At 38.8% G+C, this 21,420-nt stretch overlaps 1 protein-coding gene across 25 annotated transcripts in view; it reads left to right on the forward strand.

Annotated features, from left to right (window-relative positions):
* The window catches only part of nrxn2 (neurexin 2), a 540,133-nt gene that overhangs the window by 80,294 nt on the left and 438,419 nt on the right, over positions 1-21,420 (forward strand). For 21 of the 25 annotated variants that reach the window (XM_062965405.1, XM_062965382.1, XM_062965398.1 and 18 more), the window contains exon 3: positions 13,670-13,687. The exons of 2 other annotated variants lie outside the window; for them this stretch is intronic. In XM_062965405.1, coding sequence (XP_062821475.1) covers positions 13,670-13,687 — 18 coding nt within the window. The remainder of the gene's footprint in view (positions 1-13,669; positions 13,688-21,420) is intronic. 2 more of the 25 variants (XM_062965384.1, XM_062965391.1) reach the window with 1 other exon arrangement.

Genomic DNA, 21,420 nt, shown 5'->3' on the forward strand with positions numbered 1-21,420 from the left:
GATAATATGAGGGTTGAATGAAAAGTAATGCCTCCACCTTCGTTACTTCAGTTTGGGTGGGAATATTTTAATCAATCCAACACAGAAACAATCCTTAGAATGTGCTCTTTAACTACCTCTATTCACTTTTCCACATCATCACCAGACAATTGGATACATTTCTGCCAACGATGAACAAGTTTTCTGAAGCCGTCACAGAAGAAGTTGACACTCTGTTTCCGCAACCAGCATCTCACAGTCCCCATCGTGCACAGGTCTTCCGATAGCCAAGCAAAGCAATAATGTGACCCACACATTCTTGTGAAATGCCCATTATGCTTGAAATTTCTCTCTGAGTGATACGGCGATCGTCCTGAATCAATCTTTTGCTTGTGAAACTCGGTGGTTGCTGTCACAGAATGTCCAACTCTTCAGACATTCCCACCTCAACATCTTTAATCTTGCTCACCCAGCAATGCATAGGACTCACATCAACACAATCACCACAAACAACTTGCATTCTCTGATGAATCTCCTTTGGGGCGATACCTTCTTCTCTCAAGAATTCAGTGACTGCACGTTGCTTAAGTTGCATTGACTGACCGTTTGCACAGGGTTCCATACTTCACACTTTAACAACACAACCGTTCAATGCTGAGGCTTCCCCATCTGTGCAGGGTTCCATACTTTGCATTTTAACAACACAACCATTCAATGCTAAGGCTTCCCCGTCTGCACAGGGTTCCATACTTCGCTCTTTAACAACACAACCATTCAATGCTAAGGCTTCTCCGTCTGCACAGGGTTTCATGCTTCGCACTTTAACAACACAATCGTTCAATGCTAAGGCTTCCCCGTCTGCGCAGGGTTCCATGCTTCGCACTTTAACAACACAACCATTCAATGCTAAGGCTTCCCCGTCTGCGCAGGGTTCCATGCTTCGCACTTTAACAACACAACCATTCAATACTAAGGCTTCCCCATCTGCGCAGGGTTCCATGCTTCGCACTTTAACAACACAACCATTCAATGCTAAGGCTTCCCCGTCTGCGCAGGGTTCCATGCTTCGCACTTTAACAACACAACAGTTCAATGCTAAGGCTTCCCCGTCTGCGCAGGGTTCCATACTTCGCTCTTTAACAACACAACCATTCAATGCTAAGGCTTCCCGCCAAATGGAACTAACTGTAGAGGGGAGTCTACTGAACAAGCCAGGACCTGCCGCAGACCAGGACTGCCATTTGTTGAGGAATTACGAAGGTGGAGGCATTACTTTTCATTCAACCCTCATAGAGATGATCTAGAGCAGGGGTCCCCAAACTAAGGCCCGGGGGCCGGATGCGGCCCTCCAAGGTCATTTACCTGGAGGTCCCAGGTTCAAATCCCGGGAATGGAATGAGCGCCCACTGTTAGCCCTAGCTCCTGCCAACCTAGCAGTTCGAAAACATGCAAATGTGAGTAGATCAATAGGTACCGCTCCGGTGGGAAGGCAATGGTGCTCCATGCAGTCATGCCGGCTACATGACCTGGAGATGTCTATGGACAATGTCGGCTCTTCGGTTTAGAAATGGAGAGAAACATCAGGGGAAACCTTTACCTTTTAACCTACAAAGGTGGAGGCCTTACTTTTCATCCAACCCTCATATTTGTATGATTCAGCATTTTGGGTTCCTCCTATCAGACTCAAACCTGGAATGAATTCATCCTTTCATTTAAATGGATGCTATTGTCACCACATGGTTGCTTTAAATTTAACATAGGTGGGCTGGGGAGAAAGGGCGACATATCCTGCTTTGAGTTCTTTAGACGGAAGAAGGGTAATAAATAAGGGTAATAAATAAAACTATGTCCTTTGCTACTGTACTAAACTATCCACAGGCTGGAATGGTCTCTCCCTGCTCCGTCAGTTCATCAGCTTCAATATTTCTTTCCGCAGACTGCTCCTTTGGCTGCCTTGCCTCTCTCCTCCCTCTCCTCCCCTCCAGCTCCCCTTTGTTTATTCTCTTTCCCCCTCTCCCTGCCTTTTTTTTGAATCAGCCCTTCTCCATCCCTCTCGCTCACGCCATACCCATAGGCAGGCCTGCAGTGGTGCCCACCTGCCTGTTCCCGTTAGCTTTGCTTCCCATGATGGGTGCCGAGTGACTCCGCTCCTATTTTTCTTTTCCTGCTGAATTGCTTTCCTTGTCGCAGGGGGCTCCAGGCCCAGCCAGCCTTGGCGTTCCCTGCAAGGACAGCCCAAGGTCGGTTGCCAAGCACGGCTGCCAAAAAATGCAATGCATGCAGTGTGTGTGTGTGTGTCTTTTTCTCCCTGTGGAACATCTCCTAGGGCATGGCTTCTACTCCTTAGTCACTGTTGAGCAGGCTGGGCACCACCAGGTGGCAATCGGAGAACTTCCGTGGCATGTGCCGGAGCATCAGGCCATGCCTCCAAATGATAAAAGAAAAACATTGCTGGAATTTTATTTATTTATTTATTTTGCACAAACTCGGCCTTTGCCTTGCACACAAGAAAAAGTAGGAAATTTATTTATTTATTTATTTACCCTGTTTCCCTGAAAATAACACATCCCCAGAAAATAAGACCTAGTAGAGGTTTTGCTGAATCTATCTATATAAAAAGGTAATGAAATTTCGGCCTAGGACAAAACAACAAAACTACACATCCCAGAAACACTAATCTTGGCAACACAACCCCTCATCCATGCCTCTATGTTCATACAAAAAAAAACAAAAGAAAAATAAAGTCCTAATTAGAGGGAGAGGAATAATTGTTTTTATCCAATTGCTGCCAGTTAGAAGGCTAAGCTCCGCCCACTTGGTCTCCTAGCAACCCACGCAGCCCAGGGGACAGGAAGAGTTAGGCCTCACTTAGGCCTCTTCCACACTGCCTATAAAATACAGATTATCTGATTTGAACTGGATTATATGGCAGTGTAGACTCAAGGGCCCTTCCACACAGCTATATAATCCATTTATAATCTCATATTATCTGCTTTGAACTGGATTATCTTGACTCCACACTGCCATATAATCCACTTCAGTGTGCAGTCGGACACAACTGGACTTAATGTCAGGAGAAAACCTTTACCCTTTACCTTAACTACCACCAATTCTTCAATACTTTATTTCCCATACCACCATACTTTGCCACAGCAACGCGTGGCCGGGCACAGCTAGTTGCTAAATATAAGGCCTCCCCTGAAAGTAAGACCTAGCAAAGTTTTTGTTTGGAAGCATGCAGGATTGTTGTACATGGAAATAAAGGTAGGAATAAGAAATAATAATAATAATAATAATAATAATAATAATAATAATAATAATAATAATATAATAACTTTATTCTTGTATCCCACCTCCATCTCCCAGAAGGGACTCAGGGCAGCTTACACAGGGACAAGCCCAACAACAACATAAATTTACATATGAACAGAAATTTAAAACAGTAATTTAAAAACAGTATAGCAATAAAATATAATATAGAAATTCTTGAAAGGATTCACAGTTTGGTTATGCTGGTTTGTGATGACAACTACTGTACAGTAGATAATAAATTTTCATTTTTTAAACATTCAACCATAAACGTGAATTTTTCTTTGTGGAAAAATAAGACATCCCCTGAAAATAAGACCTAGCGCCTCTTTGGGAGCAAAAATTAATATACGACACTGTCTTATTTTTGGGGAAACAAGGTATTATTTAATACATTTATATCCCGCCCTTTGGAGCATCAGGCCATGCCTCCAAATGATAAAAGAAAACATTGCTGGAATTTTATTTATTTATTTATTTATTTTGCACAAACTCGGCCTTTGCCTTGCACACAAGAAAAAGTAGGAAATTTATTTATTTATTTATTTATTTATTTATTTATTTATTTATTTATTTAATACATTTATATCCCGCCCTTTAGAGCATCAGGCCATGCCTCCAAATGATAAAAGAATAACATTGCTGGAATTTTATTTATTTATTTATTTATTTTGCACAAACTCAGTCTTTGCCTTGCACACAAGAAAAAGTAGGAAATTTATTTATTTATTTATTTATTTATTTAATACATTTATATCCCGCCCTTTGGAGCATCAGGCCATTCCTCCAAATGATAAAAGAATAACATTGCTGGAATTTTATTTATTTATTTAATTTAATTTAATTTTATTTATTTATTTATTTTGCACAAACTCAGCCTTTGCTTCAAGTCAACCTTCAAGTCACAAGGCTTTAACCCACTATGCCATCAGGGGCTCCATAGAGTGAATGTTGACTCTGGCCACCTTAATTAGCATTGAATAGCCTTGCAGATTCAACACCTGGCTGCTTCCTGCCTGGGGGAATCCTTTGTTGGGAGGTGTTAGCTGGCCCTGATTGTTTCCAGCCTGGAATTCCCCTGTTTTCTGAGTGCTGTTCTTTATTTTCTTCGTGGGTCTGTAGATAGTTTGTAGGTTGTGTTTCTTCATCAGCTTCCCTTTGTGGCCAGTGGTTCCCTTGAAGTATGGCAAGAACACTTTTCCTCGGGGTGGGTCTTTGTCCTTTCTCGTGTGACTTTTTCCATACAGATTGTGTGATTCGACTTGTATATGTGATAGCTGCTGCTTTACTTTAGGGACTACAACACGGAGCAATGGATTCGCCTAAACCAGGGGTCCCCAAACTAAGGCCCGGGGGCCGGATGTGGCCCTCCAAGGTAATTTACCTGGCCCCCGCCCTCATTTATAATATAATATTTTTATATCAGTTTTAATAATATAATATATTGTATATACATGTAATATTGATAATAATATTATCATTTTATACAATATAATACTAACAATAATGCCATATAATAATATTAATTATATGTTATATATTACATATAATATTACAGTATAGTGGTATAGTTCAATATAGTATAATGCTAATATTGTGTTATGCTAATAATATAATATACTGTATGTACATACAGCTGCTCTGAGTTCCCTCCGGGGTGAGAACGGTGGGATATAAATGTAGTAAATAAATTTAGTAAATAAATAAATAAATAATTTTGGACTTCGGCTCGCCCAAAGTCTGAAATGACTTGAAGACACACAACAACAACAATCCTAATTAACCTGACTATCTCATTGGCCAGAAGCAGGCTCACACTTCCTATTGAAATCCTGATAGGTTTATGTTGGTTAGAATTATTTTCATTTTTAAATATTGTATTGTTCTTTCATTGTTATTGTTGTTGTTTTGCACTACAAATAAGACATGTGCAGTATGCATAGGAATTTGTTCGTTTTTTTTCTCCAAATGATAATTCGGCCCCTCAACAGTCTGAAGGATTGTGGACCGGCCCTCTGCTTTAAAAGTTTGAGGACCCCTGGCCTAAACATTAAGAGAGAATCCAAGATTAGGAAGAGCGGGAATTCCAATCTAGAAAGGCCCGCTTATAGTCCTTCTGTTTGCTGTCCATGGTCCTGAAACTAAAGGCCAACCCTCCTCCTTCCATTCTAAATATCTTTCCTGCTCAGTGCTAACTGTGTCTATTTTACATCCACCATTTGCTAGTAATTGCATTCATTATTAGTGTTTTTTAATTTAATTTGTCACAGCTGTGTTCAGTGTGTGTTCCCCATTCCCACTGAGCTGCCTTTTGTTGCCTTTGTAACCTTATTCCAGTGTTTCATATTGAGAACTGAAATCTTTGTGTTGTCGAAGGCTTTCATGGCCGGGATCACAGGGTTGTTGTATGTTTTCCGGGCTGTTTGGCCATGTTCTAGAAGTATTCTCTCCTGACGTTTCTCCCACATCCATGGCAGGCATCCTCAGAGGTTGTGAGGTATGGATAACTAAGCAAGAAAGGTTTATATATATTTATTTCCATCATTTCTATCCCGCCCTTCTCACCCGAAGGGACTCAGGGTGGCTCACAATCTGGCCAAATTCAATGCCAATATACAATACAAAAAGATAAAACATAAGCAATTAAAACAATTAGGTAATTTAACAAAATACAATAAATAGATTTAAAACCATCTATATATATAAAAAGGTAATGAAATTTCGGCCCAGGACAAAACAACAAAACTACACATCCCAGAAACACTAAGCTTGGCAGCACAACCCCTCATCCATGCCTCTATGTTCATACAACAAAAAGAAAACAAAAAATAAAGTCCTAATTAGAGGGAGAGTAATAATTGTTTTTATCCAATTGCTGCCATTTAGAAGGCTAAGCTCCACCCACTTGGTCTCCTAGCAACCCACTCAGCCCAGGGGATAGGCAGACTTAAGCCTCACTTAGGCCTCTTCCACACTGCCTTTAAAATACAGATTATCTGATTTTAACTGGATTATATGGCAGTGTAGACTCAAGGCCCTTCCACACAGCTATATAACCCATTTATAATGGACTTAATGTCAGGGGAAAACCTTTACCCTTTACCTTAACTACCACCAATTCCTGAAGACTTTATTTCCCATACCACCATACTTCGCCACAGCAATGCGTGGCCGGGCACAGCTAGTACATTATAAAATACTTGAGCCATATACTGAACAAAATCTGGCTACCAGTATTAAAAAAACTCAAAAATCAGAACAGTAAATAAGAAGCAACACTCTGAAAACAGAGGAGTTCCAGACATGAATTAACCAGGGGCAGCTAACGACTCTAAACAATGGATGCCCCCAGGCAGGAAGAAGCCAGGAGATGAAGCTATTCAATGCTAATCAAGGTGATTAACCTGTGAGTTTTCCAGGCTGTATGGCCATGTTCTAGAAGCATTCTCTCCTGACATTTCACCCACATCTATGACAGGCATCCTCAGAGGTTGTGAGGTCTGTTGGAAGGTTTGTTGGTGGCCAAACTGGGAAGTGAGACTAAACAAGGCAAACCTCTTGCATCTTATTGAGCCTGTGCTGATGCTGTGTAAGTTGGATTTATTTTCTCTGCTGCCAACACAATATTTCATGCTGCAATTCATTGCACTTGGCTATTGTGTTTTGACTATGGTCTTTTTAAATATTTTATGGTTTTGTGAGCTGGCCATAGAACATTGTTATTGGGAGGCCTATATAAATAACGATTTAAAAAACAAAACAAAACAAGGGCTTAAAATCTTAGGAACCCAAAACTGCTTTAGGCTCAGAGCCAGTGGTAAGAGACTAAGGCAAAATCCTATTAAATCAATTCCTGAATGTGATGTAAACACATATGCAAATCTTGCTAATTAAATGGACTTACTCTGGTTTGGAACAGAAAAAGGCTTGAAACAAAGAAGTTACAGTGGACCAGCTGTTTTTTCACAGCAAATTGCCCATAGCTTTTTGAAAATGATTAAGGAATGTGCTGTATATACTCGAGTATAAGCCTAGTTTTTCAGCCCTTTTTTTAGGACTAAAAAAGGCCCCCTCGGCTTATACTCGGGTGTGGATCCTGATTGGCTTATATTTGGGTCAGCTTATACTCGAAAATATATGGTACAGCCCGAAAGACATACAACAACCATATGGTACATTTATTATTTTTCTCTGTTATTATTGGTATTAATACATTTATTATTTTATTCTATTAATTATTATTATTACATTTATTATTTTACTCTATTATTGTTGTTACTTTTACATTTATTTTACTCTATTTTTATTATTAATACATGTATTATTTTACTCTATTTTTACATTTATTATTTTACGGCATTTATTATTATTATTATTATTATTATTATTATTATTTTGATTATTTCACTCTATGATTATTAAAAGGATACATAAACACATTTACATTGAAGAAGATGAAAATAATAATTTAATTAGAGTTGAATATCTTAAATTACAGTTTGATGTAAAGATCCCAAAACATTTAAACGACTGGTGCCTCAATTAATGTAAATTTATTGGTACAGTAGAGTCTCACTTATCCAACATAAACGGGCCAGCAGAATGTTGGATAAGCGAATATGTTGGATAATAAGGAGGGATTAAGAAAAAGCCTATCAAACATCAAATTAAGTGATGATTTTACAAATTGAGCACCAAAACATCATGTTATACAACAAATTTGACAGAAAAAGTAGTTCAATATGCAGTAAAGCTACGCAGTAATTACTGTATTTATGAATTTAGCACCAAAATATCACGATGTATTTACCACCCTCGGCTTATACTCGAGTCAATGTTTTCCGAGATTTCTTGTGGTAAAATTAGGTGCCTTGGCTTATATTTGGGTCGGCTTATACTCGAGAAAATGTGGTAATTTTATTGGTATCTCGGCTTATACTCGAGTCAATGTTTTCCCAGATTTCTTGTGGTAAAATTAGGTGCCTTGGCTTATATTTGGGTCGGCTTATACTCGAGAAGATACGGCAATTTTATTGGTATCTCGGCTTATACTGGAGTCAATGTTGTCCCAGTTTTTTTATGGTAAAATTAGGTGCCTCGGCTTATATTCGGGTCGGCTTATACTCGAGTATATATAGTAAATCTCCAGACAGCATAGGGACTGGGCCTTTTGCACATGGCATAAACAACAAGGAGCATGTGCAGAGTGCTTTCCCTTTCATCCCATTGAGTCGTGGGCTTACAACCAACAAGCAAAGCCGTGCCAGATACACCGGGATCCTGTGAGTTAAGAAACTGTCAGCCACAGATCCATTCAGGGAGATTTTTAGCATGCACATTTCCAGTGGATGATGAATGACTCAATTCGTGTGATTTATTGGTTCGTTCTTCCAGACCAACATTATTCATCTTTTAAATCCTTATTACGAACCTCATTTGGAGCATTTGCAAATCTGCCCCCATGGAAAACAAATCCTGTGAGAAAATAAACGCTGGAAGAATATTTAGACTGGAAAAGAGAAGATGGGGGGAGTGGTATGAGATATAGGGGTGGGGAAGAGAGACCTCTTAGGGTGCCTCAAAAAGGATTTGCACATGGCAGAGGGGGGAAAAACTGTTTTATTTTTGCTGTGAAGAACTAGACCAAACAGAGTTGAATTATACGAGGGTTGAATGAAAAGTAATGCCTCCACCTTCGTTACTTCAGTTTGGATGGGAATATTTTAATAAATCAAATGCAGAAATAATCCTTAGAATGTGGTCTTTAACTATCACTATTCACTTTTCCACATAATCACCAGACAATTGGATACATTTCTGCCAACTATGAACACGTTTTCTGAAGTCGTCACGGGAAGATGTCAACACTCGGTTTCCACAACCGGCGTCCCACAGTCCCCATTGTGCACAGATCTTCCGATCACCATGCAAAGCAATAATGTGACCCACACATTCTTGTGAAATGCCAATTGTGCTTGAAATTTCTCTCTGAGGGATACAACGATCGTCCTAAATCAATCTGTCAACCTTTTGCTTGTGAAACTCAGTGGTTGCTGTCACAGGACGTTCAACTCTTTCTTTGTCACGCAAGTCAGATGTTCCCACCTCAACCTCTTTAACCTCACATCAACACAATCACCATAAACAGCTTGCATTCTCTGCTGAATCTCCTTTGGGGTGGCACCTTCTGCGGTGAAGAATTCAATGACTGCACATTGCTTAAGTCGCATTGACCGACCGTCTGCGCAGGGTTCCATACTTTGCACTTTAACAACACAACCGTTCAATGCTCAGGCTTCCCCATCTGCACATGGTTCCATAATTTGCACTTTAACAACACAACCGTTGAATGCTAAGGCTTCCCATTCTGCACAGGGTTCCTTACTTCGCACTTTAACAACACAACCGTTCAAGGCTAAGGCTTCTCAGTCTGCACAGGGTTCCATACTTCACACTAACAACACAACCGTTCAATGCTAAGGCTTCCCATTCTGCACAGGGTTCTATATTTCGCACTTTAACAACACAACCGTTCAATGCTAAGACTTCCCCGTCTGCGCAGGGTTCCATACTTCACACTTTAACAACACAACCGTTCAATGGTAAGTCTTCCCTCCAAATGGAACTGTAGAGGAGAGTCTCCTGAACAAGCCAGTACCTGCCGCAGACCAGGACTGTCATCTGTTGAGGTGTTACGAAGGTGGAGGCATTACTTTTCATTCAACCCTCGTACAACGGTGCTTTGGTTTGCAACTGTCTGGCTGCCTCCTTCCTTTGGCCAAAAGTTTAGGCCTTTGGAAGAAACACTGGGCCACTATGGCCGCTGCACTCCAGGCCCTAAGCGACGACATTGTTGTTGCTCTTGTTGTTGCTGTCAAGTATGAAATGTATTTGCTAATTGCTTTCCGCCCACCAGGACTTCCCCAAGTGATGCCAATAGACTCTATAAATTACACCGTTCGAAAGCACAGCACTCGCAGTTTTATAAACCAAAGGCCATGCAAAAGAATAACAGTTTTGACCACTGCAATGGAAGGTCAACAAGAGGCAGCACAAACGTACAAAGCTGCATCTGCAGCGTCTATGACTTGCTGGCTCACTTATGGGATGGGGTGAAAGGGTATGGAATATAGGATCCTGAAAAAGGGCTGGCAGCCAGAACAGAAGTGATCTATGTGGCAGTGTTATGCTATGTTACACAGAATGTCAGACTTGTGAAAAAATTCATCAACTTGTAAAAAGAGGAGGCATGGTGAGAAGGAGTTCATTTCCCTTCCCTCTCCCCCTCCACTGATTTTTCTCCCTAGAGAAGGAGTCTCCCTTGGCTATCTTTTCAGCACCAAAAGAAAGTTTTTAACTGCTGCAGGCTATTTAATCATCATATCCAGACTTAGGTTTTGCGTGTGCATATTTGCGCTCAATTTTGTGCTTTAAATTGCTCATGTAAATAGCATGCCCACAGGGGCGGTTCAACCGTGAGGCAAATTAGGCAGTTGCCTGTGGCGCCATCCTCTAGGGGGCACAGTTGAGGTGCTCCCACATGCGCACATCCCTCCTTATTATCCAACATTTTCGCTTATCCAATGCTTTTATTTTTCAGTGATTGGTTTGGGGCGGTGGGGCACCAAAATTCTGTTCGCTTACACTTGAAAATTACCTAGGGCCAGCCCTGCATGCCCACACTTGAAATATCTATCTCAGTATGATATTATTTATTTATCATGTCAGAAGCAAATTGAGGGTATCATGTATTTAAAAACACAACATTAAAAACTTGGCATTATATTACGTGTCCTTGGACCAGAAGCTGGCCACTTGGAGTGCCTCTGGCGTCGCTGTGAGAAGGTCCTTCGCTGTGCATGCGGCAGGGCTCAGGCTGCATTGTAGTAAGTGGTCTGAGGTTTGCTCTTCTCCACACTCGCATGTCATAAACTCCACTTTGTAAATTCATTTCTTAATATTGACTCTTCACCTCGTGGTGCCAGAGCACGGTCTGTTCAGTGCCTTCCAAGATGCTCAGTCTTTTGTGTGCCATGGGGGGGAGTCTCGCATTCTGTATCAGCCATGGATTGGGGTTCCAGGTTTTAACCTGCCACTTTTGGACTCTCACTTGCTGAGGTGTTTCTGTGAGTGTCTCTGAAGATCTTAGCTGTTTCTTGATTTAAGGCATTGGCATGCTGGTTGGTATCCGACTAGAGGATTGGCCAGAGATGTCAATGCCTTGGTCCTTTCGTTAATGGCTGCTATTTCCCTAGGGATGTCAGGTGGTGCAATACCAGCTAAACAGTATAATTTTTCCAGCGGTGTTGGGCGTAGACATCCTGTGATAATGCAGTATGTCTCATTAAGAGCCACGTTCACTGTTTTAACACTGGGCATGCGTATTCAACAGCAGAGTGGCAAAGCGCAAGAAGTCTTCACTGTGACCGGTTGTGATCTCTGGGTTGTGCCAATCAGCTTTCATATGATATTATTTCTAGCACCCACTTTTGCTTGATATTCAAGTCAGAGAGTGATCCAGAGTGATTCCCAGATATGTTGTTGTGCTGCAATGCTCCAATGGGATTCCTTCCCCGGTTGTACTCAGATCTCGAGAAACTTGTCTGTTGTGAAGGTGAAAAGCACACACCTGTAGTTTAGATGGATTAGGGATCAGCTGGTTTCCCCTGTAATAGGCGGTAAGAGCACCTAGAACTTCAGAGAGCTTCTGTTCAAGCATTTCAAAGTCCCTTCTTGAGCAGTGATGGCACGATCATCAGCATAGTTAAAACTCTCTTTTGCTTCTGGCAGTGACTGTTTTCGCCATTTGCTTCTCTTGCCCTGGAACTCAACAAAAAAGCTCCTGTTTTGTAGCAGATTTCCTGTGACACTATTGACAGTGAACTGGTTCATCTACATTGAGTTTTAGAGGAACTATCGAAGTAGTGAACCTAATTTGGATTGAGTGCTTTGGCTAGCTCCTTGAAAGTCTAGACCAGGGGTCCCCAAACTAAGGCCCAGGGGCCGGATGCGGCCCTCCGAGGTCATATACCTGGCCCCTGCCCTCAGTTTTATAATATAATATACAGTAGAGTCTCACTTATCCAACATAAATGGGCCGGCAGAACTTTGGATAAGCGAATATGTTGGATAATAAGGAGGGATTAAGGAAAAGCCTATTACACATCAAATTAGGTTATGATTTTACAAATTAAGCACCAAAACATCATGTTATACAACAAATTTGACAGAAAAAGTAGTTCAATACGCAGTAATGCTATGTAGTAATTACTGTATTTACGAATTTAGCACTAAAATATCACGATGTATTGAAAATATTGACTACAAAAATGTGTTGGATAATCCAGAACGTTGGATAAGCGAGTGTTGGATAAGTGAGACTCTACTGTATTGTATATACATATAATATTGATAATAATATTATAATGTAATACAATATAACACTAATAATAATAACATATAATAATATTAATTATATATTCTATATTACATATAATATTACTAATAATATTACAGTATAGTGGTATAGTTCAATAAAGTAATATATAGCTAATATTGTGTTATGCTAATAATATAATATATTGTATGTACATATAATTTGTAAGCCACTCTGAGTCACCTTTGGGGTGAGAAGGGTGTGATACAAATGTAGTAAATAAATGCAGTTAATAAATAAATAATAAATAAATACATTTTAGACTTAGGCTGGCCCAAAGTCTGAAATGACTTGAAGGCACACAACAACAACAACAACAACAACAACAACAACAACAACCCTAATTAACTTGACTATCTCATTGGCCAGAAGCAGAAGCACACTTCCCATTGAAATCCTGATAAATGTATGTTGGTTAAAATTATTTTTATTTTTAAATATTGTATTGTTCTTTCATTGTTCTTGTTGTTGTTGTTATTGTTGTTTTTGCACTACAAATAAGACATGTGCAGTGTGCATCAGAATTTGTTTGTATTTTTCCTTCTTTTTTATAATTAATTTTTATTGAGAGGTTTCCGAGCAACTCCATACATTTCTTATAACAACAAAAATTCTCATTTCTCGATGCAATAAAACACATATAAGACAACAAGGGTAACTGAGATTTTTTTTTTCAAATGATAATCCGGCCCCTCAACAGTCTGAAGGATTGTGGTCCGGCCCTCGGCTTAAAAAGTTTGAGGACCCCTGGTCTAGACCAAACTCCAGAATGGATTTTCTGCCCAACTAACCAGGAGGTCACCTGCTCTCATTGACTATTCATGAATTGTGCTACATTTTAGAGCAGAGGTGGGAATTGTGCAGCTCATGCGACCCCAAGAATGGAATTTAACTGCCTGTTTCTCTTTTTCTTCCCCTTCTGCTTGCCTGGCTGTGTTTCTGCAGAAGAACTTACGATGGAAGGTGAGTACAACTTTTCCATAACGTTCCTTAACCATTTTTTGTCTAGGGGCTCGGGGTTGGACCGGGGAAGCTGAACAGAAGGGATTCTCTACATTGTGGATAAAGTTGCTGTGTGTTCAAGGCTTGTCTCATGGAAGGATTGACTTCTCATGTTTCATAGACCCCTTCAATGAAGATCTGATCTGTGCTCCAGAAAGATTAAAGGGACTAATACTCTTGATAATTAAAACAGAGGCGGAGTTGGGAACTATTTTATTTTTATTTCGTTCTGTTATTATCATTTAGCAGATGATATGTACTTCGTGGGGTGGTGTATATTCATGGGAAAGCTGTGGCAATGCTGGGAAGGGAGGAAGCCTTTGTTGTTGGAACTTCTTGAGTCAACCGAGTTGATACCTTTTGGCATTTTCCATCCTTGAACTACCGTATGTGACAAATTCCAAATCTATGTTTTCTTAAAATACAGCGATATCCTCCATGTTAGTGGGACATTCATTCTACTCCAGGTATTACTCTCAACTTTAAAGGATCCATTCAAAGTATTCCACCAGATACTTGCAATATTTTTGATAATTCCTTTAAATATCAGACTAAAACCCAGAGCGCAGTCAGTGCTCCTCTGACATGGGAGCTACCAAATCTTGAGATGTTCTTCATTCACCATTTCCATTTGAATGTTTTTTGTATAACCTTGCTCAGAAATCCATATATGTTTTTGCACAAATTTCTCCTGTGACTATTTCTCAAAAACAATTTTCCTAATACTGTATATCACATTTTAGTGTCAGTTTCAAGAATATATGCATTTCAACGTCATGGTTCCAGCGAGTGACAGACAAAATGTATCCAATTGGTGTTGTCTCCTTTTCGCAATCATTTTGTCCCATTTGCACATCAGTTGCTGTTTTCTTTTATTTTATTTTTTAAAAAACACTATTCAAACCGGAACTGTGAATTTTAGAATGCACATTTCTCCTAATGTACATCTACGTACATAATTATGCCTTAACACACCTTCTCGGGCAACCAGTTTCACCCACAAAGACAATGTTATTTTTACAAATGTATGCTTTTTTGTACAGGCCCCAAGTAGCACAGCATGTTAAAGTGCTGAGCTGCTGAACTTGTGGACCGAAAGGTTGCAGGTTCGAATCTGGGGAGAAGGGTGAGTTCCCGTTGTTAGCCCCAGCTTCTGCCAACCTAGCAGTTCGAAAACATGTAAATGTGAGTAGAGCAATAGGTACTTCTCCAGTGGGAAGGCAACAAGCTCCATGCAGCCATGCCAGTGGCCATATGACCTTGGAGGTGTCTATGGACAACGCTGGCTCTTCGGCTTAGAAATGGAGATCAGCACCAACCCGCAGAGTCAGACACGACTAGACTTAACGTTAGGAGAAAAACCCTTTTAAAAAATGTTAAGGTTTTTATCATATGAAATAAAGTAAATTAACATCGAAAGAGTGGGCACATTTTGATTATATAGAAAGTAGGAAAACAGAAAAAGAAAAAGGAAGAAAAATAAAAAATAAAAGAAAATAAAAATAATTAAAAATATAAAAAAATAAAAAAATAAAAATTTGTTGACTTCCTTCTTACTTTGATAGTCTTATAGTCCATTTTCGGTCAATGTGTTCTTGTTTTAAATCTACAGTAGAGTCTCTCACTTATCCAAGCTAAACGGGCCGGAAGAACCTTGGATAAGCAAATATCTTGGATAATAAGGAGGGATTAAGGAAAAGCCTATTAAACATCAAATTAGGTTATGATTTTACAAATTAAGCACCAAAACATCATGTTATACAACAAATTTGAAAGAAAAAGTAGTTCAATACGCAGTAATGTTATGTTGTAATTACTGTATTTACGAATTTAGCACCAAAATATCACGATATATTGAAAACATTGACTACAAAAATGTGTTGGATAATCCAGAACGTTGGATAAGCGAATGTTGGATAAGTGAGACTCTACTGTATCTATATTTCTTTTTTATTTTTGTAATTTGCCAGTAGCTGCTGCATTTCCCACCCTCATCTTATACTCGAGTTAATAGATTTTCCCAGTTTTGTGATAAAATTAGGTGTCTCGGCTTATATTTAGGTTGGCTTATACTCGAGTATATATGGTACTTCCTCTCTGTTTTCTTCTTTACCTTCAGATTGCATACTTTCAACAAATGAGGAGAAACCTTTACCTTCCTTACTATGAATGAAAAAGAAAATTGCATTAACTTAATTTGCAGCCCGATAAGCAGAGTGCAAGGCCAGATATAAACTGGGCGCTGGGAATTCTTTCTGCTTGAAATACATGGCTGAGAAATACTATGGAGAGAAAAATGCAGTTTGCAGCTGCAGCCAGGAATGGAGATCGATGCTTGCAGCAAGCAATCTGCCTTTACTAATACCATTACTCATTGTTTCCTACACAAACAGAGACTGAGTAACCTATGCATGCAGACACCTCCTCATTGCCAACGAAACCCTCTAATCAGAGAAGGAGGGGAAAGCAGACGGAAGGCTTGGGAGGCAGGCAGAAAACCATCTTGTTGTGACAACATTGTCACAACACAAGTATGACACAACTGAAACAAAGGAAGCCGCATTTGTATTGGGTCAGACCATTGGTCCTTCCAGCCCTGTACTATCTAGTCTAGAAGGCAATCCTTTCCCAAGATCTCAGAGAAGGGTTTTTTAAATAGCTTTAGGTAAAGGTAAAGATTTTCCCCTGATGTTAAGTATAAATATATTAATTATATATTATACTAGCTGTGCCCGGCCACACGTTGCTGTGGCAAAGTGGTGGTGGTATAGGTTAAAAATTGTTGTGTAATTTTTATTTCACGTTATTTGTATTTTTTAATTAATTTTATTGTAAGTTATCTTTTTATTTATTATATTTTATTATTTTCTTGTATTATTTTTAGTTATTTTCTGTTATTATAGTATTTTATTGTATTAATTTTTTAGTGTTTTTAATTACTTTTTATTGGGTTGCTAGGAGACCAAGTTGGAGGAGCTTAGCCTTCTAACTGGCAGCAATTGGATGAAAGCAATTATTCCTCTCTCTCTAATTAGGACTTTATTTTTATTTTCTTTTTGTTGTATCAACCTAGAGCCGTGGATGATGGGTTGTGTCGTCAAATTTCGAGGTTGGGGGGCCTGTAGTTTTGTTGTTTTGTGGGTCGCCGTGATGCCATCACCCTTTTATATATATAGATTTTACATGTAATATTACTAATAATATTACAATATATTGATACATTACAATATAGTAATTTTATTACCAGTATTGTACTATGCTAATATAATATTGTATGTACATTTAATTTGTAAGCCGCTCTGAGTCCCCTTCGGGGTGAGAAGAGTGGGATATAAATGTAGCAAATAAATAAAAAAATAAAAAAATAAAAAATAAGTCCAGTCGTGTCCAACTCTGGGGGTTGGTGCTCATCTCCATTTCTAAGCTGAAGAGCCGGCATTGTCCGTAGACACCTCCAAGGTCATGTGGCCACTGGCATGACTGCATGGAGCACCAATGTTGCCTTCCCGCCGGAGCGGTACATATTGATCTACTCATATTTGCATGTTTTCGAACTGCTAGGTTGGCAGAAGCTGGGGCTAACAGCAGGCTATTCTTGGAATAGTGTAATAATACATAGAGTAAAATAATAAATGCAATAATAATAATAATAATAATAATAATAATAATAATAACAACAATACACATTGACAAAATCACGATCTGCCAACTGCAAAAGGCCACCCTACTGGGATCTGCACACATCATCCGAAAATACATCACACAGTTCTAGACACTTGGGAAGTGTTCAACTTGTGATTTTGTGATACGAAATCCAGCATATCTATCTTGTTTGCTGTGTCATAATAAAATAATAATAATAATAATAATATCAGAGTGAAATAATAAATGTAATAATAATAATAATAGAGTAAAATAAATGTAATAGTAGCAACAAGAATAGAGAAGATTAATAAATGTATACCAATAATAATACAGAAAAATAATAAATGTACCATATATTCTTGAGTATAAGCTGACCCGAATATAAGCCAACCAGGACCCTCACCCGAGTATAACCCGAGGGGCTTTTTCAGTCAAAAAAAGGGCTGAAAAACTAGGTTTATACTCGAGTATATATGGTACATTTATTATTTTTCTCTATTATTATTGGTATACATTTATTATTTTTCTCTATTATTGTGGCTATTATTACATTTATTTTACTCTATTTTTATTATTATTAATACATTTATTATTTCACTCTGATCTTATTATTATTACATTTATTATTTTACTCTATTTATTATTACATGTATTATTTTCCTATATTTATTATTATTATTATTATTATTATTATTATTATTATTATTATTACATGTATAATTTTACTCTATTATTATTGAAAGGATACATAAGGGCATTTACATTGAAGAAGTTGAGAATAATGATTTGATCAGAGTTGGACAGTCTTATCTTAAATTAGAGCTTTATGTAAATATTCAAAAACATTTAACCTACCGATGCCTCAATTAATGTAATTTTATTGGTATCTATTTTTATATCTGAAATTTACCACTCTCGGCTTATACTTGAATCAATGTTTTCCCAGTTTTTTTGTAGTAAAATTAGGTGCCTCGGCTTATATTCAGGTTGGCTTATACTTGAGTATATACGGTATATATTGTATTTGCATGTTTTCAAACTGCTAGGTTGGTAGAAGCTGGGGCTAACAGCGGGTCGGCTTATACTCGAGTATATATGGTATATATTGTATATTTGCATGTTTTCGAACTACTAGGTTGGTAAAAGCTGGGGCTAACAGCGGGTCGGCTTATACTCGAGTATATACGGTATAAATTGTATATTTGCATTTGCATGTTTTCAAACTGCTAGGTTGGTAGAAGCTGGGGCTAGCAGCGGGTCGGCTTATACTCGAGTATATACGGTAGCTTTTCCAAGCTATGGTACCCAGTGCAGTATTTCAAACCTCTGCAGAGGAGTAATTTCAGTTTATTTATTTGATGCATTTATTCTGCTCTTCATCAAAAGGATTTTCAGCACGCTTATGTTGTCAGTTAGCAAACATAAAACAATAATTACCCTCCAAAACCATTAAAACTCTTACCAGCGAGCAAATTAAAAGCAGCATTAAAACAATAAGCGCAGGAACAGGCTTCCTCACAAGTAAGGACTGCCGCCTACTGCTCATCTCTTTAATTATTCCTGCCTTGTCCTCTGCGCAGCTGCTGGCATTGATTTGTTGGAATAAGTACATTTGTTAGTATATCTGCCATGACTTTGGAAAAGTCAACAACAAACACATGCTGGAAAATGTCTGAACAGCAATTAATGTTTTAAACAATGCAGGACAGTTCCCAGCCTGCCCTGTTAAATGCTGACATCTACTGATAAATGGGTGGAAAGAAGGAAGAGTCAAAATTAATCCGTAAAAAAAGAAATTGGGGTGGTTGAGATGTACCATACCGTATATACTCGAGTATAAGCCGACCTGAATATAAGCCGAGGCATCTAATTTTACCACAAACAAGTGGGAAAACATTGACTCAAGTATAAGCCGAGAGTGGTAAATTTCAGAAATAAAAATTGATACCAATAAAATTAAATTAATTGAGGCATCAGTAGGCTAAACATTTTTGAATATTTACATAAAACTGTAATTTAAGACTGTCCAACTCTGATCAAGTCATCATTCTCATCTTCTTCAATGTACATGTGCTTACCTAGCCTTTTAATAATAATAGAGTAAAATAATAAATGTAAGAATAATAATAAATACAGTCAAATAATAAATGTAATAATAACAATAATAATATCAGAGTGAAATAATAAATGTATCAATAATAATAAAAAAATAGAGTAAAATAAATGTAATGGTAACAATAATAGAGTAAAATAACTGAACTGATGCAGTCGTTATGCACAAACACTTGTGTCTGGATACTCCCTAGTTCCAGCCACACATCAAGGTCATCATAGCTTCTTGGCAATTAACTCTTTCCACACTATGGTACATTCTGGATGATGCAATCAGTTGCAATACAAGCATGGCACAAATTGCATTTAGACACTATAAACACAAATCCCGCATTAACAGTATGCACTATGCACACATGTTTGAAGATTTCCAAAGCAGCATTCGGGCTTTCAGAGAAGAGGAATCCACTATGAACCAAAGCAGACACTTCTCTCTTCCATCTCTGCTGCTGCCCACCTCTTTTCCTGGCAGCAAACTGCTGGAGAAATCAGAAACAAAAGCCTGCATCACAATACAACCCCACGGTGTAAAGATGCAGTTGCTGCTTGAGCTAAATTACCCCCCAACGAGTGCAGCTGGCAATTACACCTGACATACGCTCAGCCAGCCGTGCCAGGAGGAAAGAAGAGTTACCGTCAGGATGGTTGCAAGGTTCAAGATCATTCAAAGGAAAAGCCTCCTGAAGCTTCTCTCTCTCTCTCTTCCCACCTTCATTCGATTCCTTTCCCCCACCCACATCATTTTATTTTTAAAACGATTCCTTTGAAGATAGTTTGGAAACTACAGCTAGTTCAGCGATCGGCAGCCAGGTACTAACAGGGAGGGAACCACTCCCATGCTGCAGCAGCTCCACTGGCTGCCGGTCTGTTTCTGAGCTAAATACAAAGAGCTGGTTGTTACCTATAAAGCCCTAAACAGCTCAGGTCCAGGCTATTTGTCAAATCGCATCTCCCTGTATCGACCATCTCGGGCACTTCGGTCAGCGGAGGAGGCCCTACTCTCAGTCCCACTCCATAGCAGCTATGGTCCAAGTGACTGAACATTTTCAGCAACTTGGTCACTTAAATCGGTCCAGGTATACACTCGCTCTGTGCAATAATATTTTTACTGACTGTTTAAATATATATTTTTTTAATGTGGGATTTTTATGAAAACGTGTATGTTATTGTCATTTTATACTTTTGATATTAGTGAAGTAGTCGTGGCATTGAAAGTTTGCCGTTTATATGTATGTTAACCACCCTGAGTCCCTCTGGGAATAGAGGGCAGTCTAGAAGTAAAGTTTTTATTATTATTATTATTATTATTATTATTATTAATAATAATAATAACACAACGACATTGTATGACACAGCAAACAAGATAGATATGCTGGGTTCCCTACTTCACACTTTAACAACACAACTATTCAATGCTAAGGCTTCCCCGTCTGCGCAGGGTTCCATACTTCGCACTTTAACAACACAACTGTTCAATGCTAAGGCTTCCCCGTCTGCGCAGGGTTCCATACTTCGCACTTTAACAACACAACCGTTCAATGCTAAGGCTTCCCCTTCTGAGCAGGGTTCCATACTTCACACTTTAACAACACAATCATTCAATGCTAAGGCATCCCAACAAGATGAGTCCACAACAGACACTCTGCTGGCTGTTGTATTGGATCACACCTCGGACACTTCCTATTATTATTATTATTATTATTATTATTATTATTATTATTATTGACACAACGACATTGTATGACACAGCAAACAAGATAGATATGCTGGATTTTGTATCACAAAATCACAAGTCGAACACTTCCCAAGCGTTTAGGACTGTGTGATGTATTTTCGGATGATGTGCGCAGATTTCAGTCGGGTGGCCTTTTGCAGTTGGCAGATTGTAATTTTGTCAATGTCTATTGTTTCCAAATGCTGGCTGAGATCTTTTGACA

Source organism: Anolis carolinensis, unplaced genomic scaffold, assembly GCF_035594765.1.
Source record: "Anolis carolinensis isolate JA03-04 unplaced genomic scaffold, rAnoCar3.1.pri scaffold_14, whole genome shotgun sequence".
NCBI lineage: Eukaryota > Metazoa > Chordata > Lepidosauria > Squamata > Dactyloidae > Anolis > Anolis carolinensis.